At 37.0% G+C, this 11,893-nt stretch overlaps 1 protein-coding gene across 1 annotated transcript; it reads left to right on the forward strand.

The window, feature by feature from the left end:
* Nucleotides 1-1,736: 1,736 nt before the first annotated feature.
* LOC130549527 (testis-expressed protein 2-like) lies at nucleotides 1,737-11,775 on the forward strand. The gene is made up of 6 exons (XM_057326768.1): nucleotides 1,737-1,757; nucleotides 7,575-7,775; nucleotides 8,007-8,325; nucleotides 8,622-8,839; nucleotides 9,892-10,035; nucleotides 10,123-11,775. The coding sequence occupies exons 1-6, from the start codon at nucleotides 1,737-1,739 to the stop codon at nucleotides 10,267-10,269; spliced, it is 1,050 nt and encodes a 349-aa protein (XP_057182751.1). The 3' UTR covers nucleotides 10,270-11,775.
* The last annotated feature ends 118 nt before the right edge of the window (nucleotides 11,776-11,893 follow it).

Consider the following 11,893-nt stretch of genomic DNA (forward strand, 5'->3'; position numbering starts at 1 on the left):
AATTTGTTATTTTAGAGGACAAAAACCTGCAAAAATAATTAAAACACTGCAAAAAATGATTGACAAAATACAAAAATACAGCAGCTTAACTAATTATTATTATTATTAATACTATTATTGTTGCTATAATTACACTTACTGTACCACGCACGCACACACACACACACACACACACACACTAATGGTGACAAGAACTTTGTTTCACATTTGAGGGAGGGCTGTTTAGATCTATCAGCGCATACAAAACATATAAAATGGATAGTTATTAGATGAGGAGTCTGACATCAAACTTATCAAGTTATTGTTTAAGGCAGGATACTTAATGTACTGTTCAAGTTTGAGATTTTGGTCTATTTTGCTTTCATGTCTTCTTTTACTCTAATGGAAAGGACATTTCCAAAATACACATAAAGTTGTTTGTTTGCTTCTGTAGATTTCTTCTAAATTATCCAAAACTAGCTGCATATACAGTATATCTTCATATGTGACCCTGGATCGCAAAACCAGTCTTAAGTAGCACGGGAACATTTTTAGTAAAGACAAAAATAGATTGTGTGGGTCAAAATTATCGATTTTTCTTTTATGCCAAAAATCATTAGGATATTAAGTAAAGATCATGTTCCATGAAGATATTTTGTAAATTTCCTACCTTAAATATATAAAAACTTTATTTTTGTGAGTGGATGGTCTGCCACAGTGCCCCTGATTAACAACTTCAAAGGCGATTTTCTCAATATTTTGATTGTTTTGCGCTCTCAGATTCCTGAGTTTTAAACGGTTGCATTGCAGCCAGATATTGTCCTATTTTAACAACTCATATATCTATAGAAAGTTTATTTATTCAGCTTTCAAATTATGTAAAAATCGCAATTTCAAAAAATTGACCCATAAGACTGGTTTTGTTGTCTAGGGTCACATATGTAAACATAACATTTGAAGGGAAAAGACTCTTGATGTAAGTCATATTAACTAATAACTGGTGTTATGCTTTAGTTATTTTGTTTATCCTATTCATCTTAATTTCCTGACAAATGTATGCAAGTTAGCACATTTTAATTACTTAATGCCTGGTTTACATATCAATGAGGTGATTCTGATGACGTTATTAATTTGACTGTGTTCAGCTGTTGTTTCTCCATCAAGTTAGCTCATAAGTGATGGATGTTAGCAAAACAATATTTGCAGTTTGTCTTTTGGATAATTAGGTGTGAATTCGAAAGCACATGTAGCTAGTCTGTTCATCACCACTCAACTCCACACCAAGACAAACGCTACTGGAAAGGAGGGAGGTCTTCACTTCTGTGGCTCTCTGCCTGATGTGCCAAACGTGCTACACACACAGCTGTGCTGCGCGTGCACGCTATGTGCGGCTGCAAGCCTGCTCGCTTGCGTGGAGATGCGGATGGGAGAAAGGCATTGGAACTCTCAACATTTCCCGACCTGAACTGACATTTTCTAATTGTTTGACAAGGAAAGCCGTGCGCAAACAGAAACATATACGCGTGCACATTCATATATCCATTTATAAAAAAATCCCAGAAAAAGGGCACTTTCTCTCGAGGAAGAAAATGGGCCCGGGTTCAAGCCCCCAAAGCCCCCCCTCTGCACGTGCCTGTTTTACAGGTACAACTTTAATTGTTTTGCTTATAGTAAATATGTCTCATGTACAGCTGCTTTGTAACAATGAAAATTGTAAAAAGCGCTATATAAATAATGTTGAGTTGAGAATGCGCCACATGAAATACCGATGTAAGGAGGTAATTTCTAAATCCTCTAGGTCCCCAGATATTACTAATCCCGTGCGAATAGGGCTATAGGCAGTGTTGCCATGTCTGAAGTACTGCAGTGTTCTGGCTTGTTTTGAATGGTCATTGGTTTGTTTTTGTTACGCAAATCTGGCAACCTTTGAAACAGCGATGGAAGGTGAGAGCTTTATTTTCAGGGGCTGACCTAGAGCGTCGCTGCAGCCACCACATACAAAATGCTTGCAAATGCCAGTCATATTTGGACGATAACTTTCAGATCACCTAATTAGCACGAGTCACAACATGCAGCAGCAAGCAATGGTCTCATTTTAGATGCGCCTCGTGAATGTAAACATAAGCTGTGTTCGACTGTTTGTGGTGCTGCACAGACCGATCTGCACATGACATAAAAGTACTGTGAGAGCGATTCAAGGGCGGAAACATACTGCTCTTGGGGTACTTTGTATGGCAAGCGATTTTGTCATTTAATCCTTGACGTTTACTAGTATCTATTTTGAGGCTACTAGTACTTATTGTTTAGTTACTAGTAGCTATTCCATTAGATACTAGTACTTATTCATTAGACACTAGTACCTAAAAATGAGATACTAGTGCTTATTTATTAGATACTAGTACTTAATCATTAGATACTAGTACTTAATCATTAGATACTAGTACTTATTCATTAGATACTAGTACCTAAAATTAGATACTAGTACTTATTAAATAGATACTAGTCCTTATTTATTTGATACTAGTACTTATTACATCAGTGACTAGTAATTATTCCATTGTTACTAGTAACACATTTCAGATTTTTGCCATTGACTTCTATGGAGATCTGTCATTTAGATATCAACTATTCAGTTCTGACTAGTGTGTCTTCCTATAGTCACTAGTACCTACTTATTAGGTACTAGCATTTATTCATAAGGTACTGATACTTATTTATTAGGTACTAGTACTTATTTTCAAGATACTAGAACCTGCCAAACAGATACCAATGCTTATTTTTTAGATACTAGCATTTATTAATTGGACATTAGTACCTATTAAATATATACTAGTGTTTATTATATTTATACTAGTACTTTTTCATTAGATACTAGTACTTATTTATGAGAAACGTATACATGTTTACCAGCTACTAGTACTTATTAGATTTATACTAGTAGCTATTCACAAGATACTAATACCCTTTTCAATAGTGACTAGTAAGATATTTTATTTTACTAGAAAGATTTGCGATTGAACTCTACAATGGCCATTCTGACTAGTCATTACATATGACAGGTAAAAAAACAATTGTGACCAGTAAGATAAGAAATGTTACTAGTAACAACCGTAAAAGACACTAGTGACTAATATATAAGTACTAGTACTTAATTAATTACTACTAGTGCCTATTAAATAAGTACTAGTATACATTGAATACAAATCCAGTATTTAATTATAAGTACTAGCATTTACTGAATACGTACTAGTAGTATTAAAAAGATACTAGTCATTATTGTAATACGTACTAGTCAGAAATGAGTAACTGATATCAAAAANTGTGGGTGTGTCTGTCTTCTGTGTTTTCAACCTTTTCTTGTTTTTGCAGGTACAACTTTGATTGTTTTGCTTGTAGTCAATGTGTCTCATGTACAGCTGCTTTGTAACAATGAAAATTGTAAAAGCGCTATATAAATAAAGTTGAGTTGAGTTGAGTTGAGATGATCTAGAATCTGAAGTGGCTGACGATTTATTTTTTGTTAATTTAGCCACTGTGTTAAATAAAAACCTAGGGTTGTGCTGGTTTTCTTCTATTAGTGATGAAAAGTAGGCGGATCTAGAAGTTTTTAGGGCTTTCCTGTATTTTCTAATACTATCCTTCCATGATGTACGAAATATCTCTAATTTAGTTTTCTTTAAGTTGCGCTCCATTTTTCGGGCCGCTTTCTTTAGAGCCTGAGTGTGTTCATTGTACCACGGTGTCGGGCTGCCATTTTTTATCTTCTTTAAACACAGAGGAGCAACTGTGTCTAGCGTTTCCGAGAAGGTTTACGCTACCTTTGCTCTTAAATCCTGTTTGGTAAAGTCACGTTACTTATGGCCATGAGATAATGTAAAGTATATAATATCATTGAGGCATTCGCTGGATGAATTTATGCAAGTATTGTTATGCTTTATATTACTAATCAGAGACCGTAAAATATGTATATTTGATCACGATTATTATACGTATTTTCCTTTGAGTTAAACTAATTCCTTGACTTAAATTGATGTTTTAAATAACTCGTTTCATGGATATGATCTTGAAAGATCTGGTGGAGAACCATATTTGGTGAGCTTTGCTCATCAATATAATAACGTTAGCTAAAACCGCTACATGGATCACAGGATCACTCTCCGGTGCGGAATGCATGTAACCCGTGGATTAACTGAAAGTTTATTCATCATTGAGTTAAAGGGTAAAACGCGCTCTCGATCACTCTCTCTCTCTCAAGTATCTGGACGAGTACAATATTAAAGCGGTTCCAGATAAAAAATGACGCTCAAAACTTCTCCGTCACACAGCTAACATTACACAACAACATATCTTGGTATGTTAGTATGTTATTCACATACTGATCCGAATCACAGCATCCTCCTCAGGGGTGATTTTTAGACGATCTTTTTCTCCAACGTCTCTCTGCTGGAAAGTATCTCCATAGATATCTGTGAGTATCTCCGCTAAAAGCCTTAGTACCGCGGGTCTTAACGCGTCTCTGCTGGAAAATCTTTATAATATTAACACAGGTCCTAGCTCCTGCCTGACTTTTATCCTTCTTTTTAAACTTAAAATCCACAAACCTTTTATTTTATGTAATACATAAGTCATAGCTCTTTCTACAGTCTTTCTAATGCCCGCAAAATCTCTTCCCTGCGTCAACATGAGAATGACATCTTTTTGTACTGTGGTGGCCACCGTCGTGTTTGGACTGAGCGATTCGTGGCAAATCTATAATACAACGCTAGTGGCCACTGTTAATTAAGAACTGCACCTTTAAGGAGAAAATGCAATTATTTTATACCATAGATCACGATGAGCTGTCTAAAATCATTAGATCATCTAAATCAACAACATGCATGCTAGACCCTATACCTACAAATCTACTGAAAGAGATGCTCCCAGAAATTATAGATCCTATTCTTGGTATTATTAACTCATCTCTGACATTAGGACATGTGCCTAAAGCCTATAAGATGGCTGTTATAAGGCCCCTTGTCAAAAAAAACCAACTCGACCCTAGAGAACTAGGGAACTAAAGGCCTATATCTAATCTACCTTTCATATCTAAAGTTCTGGAAAAAGTAGTTTCAACTCAATTATGCTCCTTCCTCCAAAGGAATGACAGCAATGAAGAATTCCGGTCTGGATTTAGAGCATGTCACAGTACAGAGACTGCTTTGATCAGAGTTACAAATTATCTGCTATTGGCGTCTGACCGAGGTTGTATCTCGTTAATGGTGCTGCTAGACCTTAGTGCTGCATTCGATACCATTGACCACAGCACACTCCTACATAGACTCGAAAATCACGTCAGCATTAAAGGAATAGCTTTGAAATGGTTTAAATCTTATTTATCCGACCGTTTTCAATTTGTAGCAATAAACAATGAGGTGTCACGCAAATCGCAAGTCCAGTATGGTGTACCACAGGGCTCAGTCTTAGGGCCTCTGCTCTTTGCATTATACATGCTACTTCTAGGAGATATAATAAAGCAACACAGAGTTAGCTTTCACTGTTATGCTGATGATAATCAACTTTATATTTACTCGAAGCCTCATGAAACACAGCAGTTCCATCGAATAATGGAATGCATAGTCGATATAAAAAACTGGATGAGTAACAACTTTTTATTACTGAACTCAGACAAAACAGAAGTGTTACTTATTGGACCGAAAACTGCTATACGTATCAACCAAGAATACTGCTTAACTATTGACGGATGTTCCATGAAACCCTCGTCATCAGTAAAAGAATCTTGGCGTTCTATTCGATAGTAATCTGTCATTTGAGAGCCACGTCACCAACACCTGTAAAATTGCATTTTTTCATTTTAAGAATAAATCTAAACTATGTCATATGCTGTCAATGTCAGATGCAGAGAAGTTAATTCATGCATTCATGACATCAAGACTAGATTACTGTAATGCACTGTTAGGTGGTTCCCCTGCAGGTTTATTACAAAAACTCCAACTGGTCCAAAACTCGTCAGCTCGAGTTCTTACACGTACAAAAAAGTATGAACATATTAGCCTGGTTCTGTCAACCTTGCACTGGTTACCTATAAAGCATCGCGTTAAAACTTTGTTTAAACCTAAACTTTGGAATAGTCTTCCCTGTACTTTCCGGGAGGCAGACACACTCTGTCAGTTTAAATCTAGACTAAAGACGCATCTTTTTAATCATGCATACACTACACTTCCATAATATAAATCCTCTGAGGGTTTAGGCTGCATTAGTTAGATCAACCGGAACCAAAAACACAACTGATGTACTTGTTGCATCAAAGAGTGCAGAACACTACTCTACTCTCAGCCAGTCTTGTCTCATTGTTCCAAGGTTACCACAGCGAGCAGGATGCAGTTCATGCCCAGACCTGATGGTAGAGCAGAGAATGGAAAGCGGCGACCTGACAAGAGCTGAGATGATAGAGCTGGATAAAGAAGGATGCGGTCACTTGACACGTCTTCACCAAAAAATTTCAAATGCTATTAGATTATTAATGATAATCTTAAAACTATAATTTACCTTATTAGTAAGTTTATTTATTTCTTTTTATTTAGCCTTGTTGTGCAAGCACTGTCGAGCTTGTGCAGAGGCAGCAGATTTTGCCAGAGGAGAACTGGAATCCCCTGGTTGGGCCTGGGTTCTCCTGAGGTTTTTTTTCTCGATTAGAGTTTTGGGTTCCTCACCACCGTTTGCATACTGTTTTTTGCACTATTTGCCTGGCCGGGGGGGCTGCTTTAGAATTTTAAAGTTTTACTTAATTAATATTGCATATAGGAATTTATAGTCTGTTATATTTGACCTGTGCTTCTCTCTCCTTTATCTTAAATGTGTGCTCTCACTGTGCGTGCGTGCGTGCGTGTGTGTGTGTCTGTGTGTGTGCGTACGTGTCTGTGTGTGTGTGTGCATACTTATCTGTGTACGTGTGTGTGCATGCGCATCCTTGTGTGTGTGTTTATGTGTGTTAGTTCGTGTGCATATTGTGTGTGTGGAGTGTTTTGTATGTGGGTATGTCTGTCTTCTGTGTTTTCACCATTTTCTTGTTTTTACAGGTACAACTTTAATTGTTTTGCTTATAGTCAATATGTCTCATGTACAGCTGCTTTTTGACAATGAAAATTGTAAAAAGCGCTATATAAATAAAGTTGAGTTGAGTTGAGTAAAGTGTTACCAAAAAAGGAAAAGAAAAGAAGTATGCTATCAGGCGGGATTTAAAAACAGCAATTGAGGGTGCAGATCGAGTAATGTGCTCCCTTTTATAGTGCTAGTATGCCTCGCAGGTGCATTCTGAACCAATTGCAGTTTAGTAATTAAAGATTCCTTATTCCCAACCGCATTACAATAGTCCGAGCAGGAGGAGATAAATGCACAAATCACTACCTCAAGATCAGCAGCAGACAAAAAAGATTTCATTTTAGCAATAGTTCTTAACTGAAAAACGCATCTTCACCATTACCATCACTATTCACCATTTGCTCAAGATTACAGATACTCAAGATTCACATATTATTGTCATTCTATGTTCCTGTGTCCCTTATGTTCTACTGTTAAATGTGACCTTGCGTATACAGGGCTGGATAAATGAGATCCACAGCTACGACCCAGCGACGTATCTCGCCACACACACTCACTCTGTGTATGTGCGTCTGGAGGGCTCCATCCTGCGACTGTCAAAACCAAATCGCAATATTCCCCGCCGGGCAACTTTCAACGAGCCCAAACCTGATGTCACCTATGTTAGCCAGAAAATCTATGACCTCACTAACAGTAAGGTAGGAGAATTTTTAAATGGTACTGTGTGTTTATATTATGTTCATAAACATAGACAGAAATAATGGACACATAAAATAGAATTAATACAGGATTAATTGTAATTCGTATCAACTCCATAAACCCTTTTAAACACATACTACTTGAAACAAAGCATGTAGAGTATAGGCAGGATTGAAAGATGCTTATTAAGGTAATGTATACAGTATATAAGTTCTGGTTTTGTGTTACAGATCTACCTGGTGCCTCACGGCTTGGCAAGGAAGCGAGTGTGGAATAAGAAGTATCCTATTTGCATTGAGCTGGCCAAGCAGGATGACTTCATGGCTAAAGCCCAGGAAGATAAGACTGAGGGGACGGAGGAAAAGACCCCTGCAGTAGGAGACAAGAGTGAGGGGGTGGGCACTGGCGAAGAAGCAAAGAGAACACACACAGAACCTATTCTCTACCTGTTTGGGAGGACAGGAAGGGACAAGGAGGAGTGGTTCAAACGGATGCTGTTTGCATCCAAACTGAAATCAGAAGCCAGAAAGCCCTTGGGCCTGCCTACAAGTAAGAGTGAATCTTATTCAGTTAATTATACTGTAAGTTGTTTTTCAAACAAACAAACAAACAAACAAAATATGTTAATGGTGCACTAATAAATTGTAGTCACATTTACACTGTTGGGATATTCGATTGTGTCCAACTAAATTTAGCAAGCACCCTGAGTAAAGTCTATATTCATATATTTTACATTAAATGTTTTACATTTAGATTTTTATACTTTTTTTATCAGCATGCATGTTCCCTGAAAATTTAACCCATGGCCTAGTCACCAGTGTTATTTTCATGTTTGGTCTTACAAGGTTTGTCAGCAGGTTTGTCTCACAGCCGCAGCAGTAGTCAAGGCAGTTTGGATGAAGTGATCCACTCTCATCCCAGACAAAAGGATCTTGGTGCCAGTGTCAAACAAAAAGTTCTGGAATACAACGTCTACATGGCCAAATATGTTAGTCAGTCTACAGTAAGCCTTGTTACAAGCCCTGTTCAGAGTGCTGGGAGCAGCCCGGGAACGGTTAAGAAGGTCTGGAACAACATCTATCAACATATATAATATTTTAGGTGGATGCAGTTGACAGAGGGACCAATGTTAGTGTCTGTGTCTGCATAAGTGCATGCGTGTGCTTTGACAAGATGATGAACGGTCAGAAAGAATGTGAAATGTATGCTTATTAATTTCAGTTTTTAAATGTATTTAAATATAGTTTGAATTCATTTTACAAACTTAAAGCATTGTTGTGTCGAGTATAATATAACATATAGTAATTACGTACATATAGTGAACTCCATTAATGTTTAAATTAGTATTTTAAGTTAGCTAATTTATAAGATGTACAATAAATCTGAATAAGCACATAGGCTGTCTATGAATGGCTATTGTAAAACAGCTTAGAACAGCTTAACAATATGTTATTTTAGCTGTGTACCCAACTGTATTCAAGTTACAGTTATATAATGGATATTGTCTGAAAGTGCACACTCTCGGCTTTATTTAGAGTGTATTCACATCCAGATTAGCTGAAGGTTTTGGGAATTACAGCTCTTTAATATGTCGCTCGCCCTTTTTCATGGGACCAAAAGTAATTGAACAGTCGAATCAAAAGTTGTCTTATTCACAGGTATGTTTTTTTTCACTTTTAACAGACTTATTTTGCACAAAAAACATTCCTCCTTTAAAAGGACAGTTCACACAAAAATTTGTATCCAAACAGTCATGACTTTCTTTTATGTGCAACCAGACGTTTCACAGTTTTCTGTCTATTGCTCAAAGCTTCTGTCATATGAAGAATAAATATAGCGGATTGACTTTTTCCCACAACACATGTAAGCATGTGTTTTTTGGCTATGTATGTTTATGATTTTTTTATAAATTATTAGAAGTAAATGTACGCTTCAATGAATGGTGTACACACCTGAAATGCTGAACGCACAATGTGCTTCTTCTTTTGTAATTGTGGAGATTCTTTCATGTGTGTTGTGAAACAGATGTCGCTTTTATGTGCTACATTTATAATACTTTTATTGTGCTTTTTTGTCCTTTTTGAAGTTACACCTAAGGAACTATTTGTCTTATAGTTTCCAGCCAGTCATGGCCAGGAGTCCGTGTCAGAAGCCTGGGTCAATGCTCTCTTGGGTCGCATCTTTTGGGACTTTCTTGGAGAGGAATACTGGGCAGACATGGTGTCCAAAAAGATTCAGAAGAAGCTGAGTAAGATTAGGGTGAGTATAGTTAGGTGTGGTCAGGCCGGACATTGTAACCAAATATTTATTGTGAAAGTGTAACTTGTGTACTTCGTCACTTTACAGCTCCCGTATTTTATGAATGAGCTAACCCTCACCGAGTTGGACATGGGCATATCTATTCCCAAGATCCTCAGGTCCTCCAAACCATCAGTAGATTACAGAGGTGATCTACACCCTGGGCCTGCCTGTATTCTTGGTTTATATTCCTAAAATATTGAGTTTACTTCCATTGCACCATAATTTTATTTCCGTTGGTTACTAAACTTTTAGCCAGGGTTTGATACAAAATGTTTTCTGCTCTAGATTAGTTACACAAATGAGTAATTGTTGCATAACTGTTCCCATGATTTAGTCTGCATTATATGAGATTCTGGTGCATGGCTCTTGATATGTCAGAGCAGTTTTCATCAGGTGCTGCTAACACTGTCTAGGAACCCAATATGACTCAAGCATCTGAATTAATGTTGCTTGCTAAGGGAAAAATCACTTGTACTATTGCTGAATTTGAAGACTCAAAAATGAAAATCAGTCTCTCACCCTTGTGCCATAGCTTCAGCTAAACAGAGATTTTTAATTAAATAAGCCACATCTTTGTATAGCCATATAGGCCGTAAGGTGAAGCCGTTTTTTGTTTAATCCTGTTCCCATATATGGGGCACTAAATTATTTTCATTCCAATAAAAAGAGCTATTGTTTTTGAGCGAGAAAATAAAAGTTCTCCATGTATAATCCTGCAGTTTATTTTTTATTACTGTTCAAAGTCGGCAATAGTTCCTTCCTCGCGTAATCATATTTTGATCATGAGTGATTAGGCGTCGCGTCACGTGTAGGAAGCACGGCCAATGAGGTGGCCGCTATTTGGAACGACATTCCAATATGTCTGCGCCCTTGTTATCAATCTCGAGTAGCGAAGAAGAGAAAATTACGGCCAGACCTCCTTCAAAACTCCGTAAAAAGGATTATAAACAATGCTATATGCATCTCACTTCCATAAAGAAAGAAGAAACAAAGGATTTTACACGCAAACGATGGGATACATACAGAAATAGCGTCAAACGGTGGCTTGTTTTGCATGGTGAGAATCAGAGAATAGCAGAAACATACAAACATTGTCTAGAAATCGAGTTTGAAAATGTCCCCTAAGACACTGGGATAAAGTTGGTTTGACGTTGGACGTTCGATATTCGTGAATGTAGGGACCGTCTCTAAAGTTACATACACATTAAAATATTTTTTTAAAAGCTCAATAGCATTCAAAGGGAATGACTTACAGCCACAAAACTTACTGTACTGTGTTCATGTGTGTGTACTCTATGAAGCACACCTTTTAGATTTTTGATATTTATCATAATAAACCGTCAAATTATATGTAAATATTCCTATGTGTTTCACTACTGTATGGACTCATACACAAAAATACCATTTTTAAAGCTCAATAGCATTTAAAGGGAATGACTTACAGCCACAAAACTTACTGTACAGTGTTCATGTGTATGTACTCTATGAAGCACACCTTTTAGATTTTTGATATTTATCATAATAAACCGTCAAATTATATGTAAATATTCCTATGTGTTTCAACTCAACTCAACTTTATTTATATAGCGCTTTTACAATTTTCATTGTTACAAAGCAGCTGTACATGAGACACATTGACTACAAGCAAAACAATCAAAGTTTTACCTGCAAAAACAAGAAAAAGGTTGAAAACACAGAAGACAGACACACCCACACACACACACACAAAACACTCCACACACACAACACGCACCAACAGACACAGAGACACACACACACACGGATGCGCACGCACACACACACAACACACACACAC

Source organism: Triplophysa rosa, unplaced genomic scaffold (assembly GCF_024868665.1).
Source record: "Triplophysa rosa unplaced genomic scaffold, Trosa_1v2 scaffold128_ERROPOS1313989, whole genome shotgun sequence".
Lineage (NCBI taxonomy): Eukaryota > Metazoa > Chordata > Actinopteri > Cypriniformes > Nemacheilidae > Triplophysa > Triplophysa rosa.

Bases quoted from the DNA above. Each gene is read 5' to 3' on its own strand.
- LOC130549527 (XM_057326768.1), top strand. From the start codon at position 1,737: ATGAAATACCGATGTAAGGAG. The intron at 7,776-8,006 runs GTAGGAGAATTT...TTTGTGTTACAG, and splicing joins ATGACCTCACTAACAGTAAG to ATCTACCTGGTGCCTCACGG. The intron at 10,036-10,122 runs GTGAGTATAGTT...GTCACTTTACAG, and splicing joins AGAAGCTGAGTAAGATTAGG to CTCCCGTATTTTATGAATGA.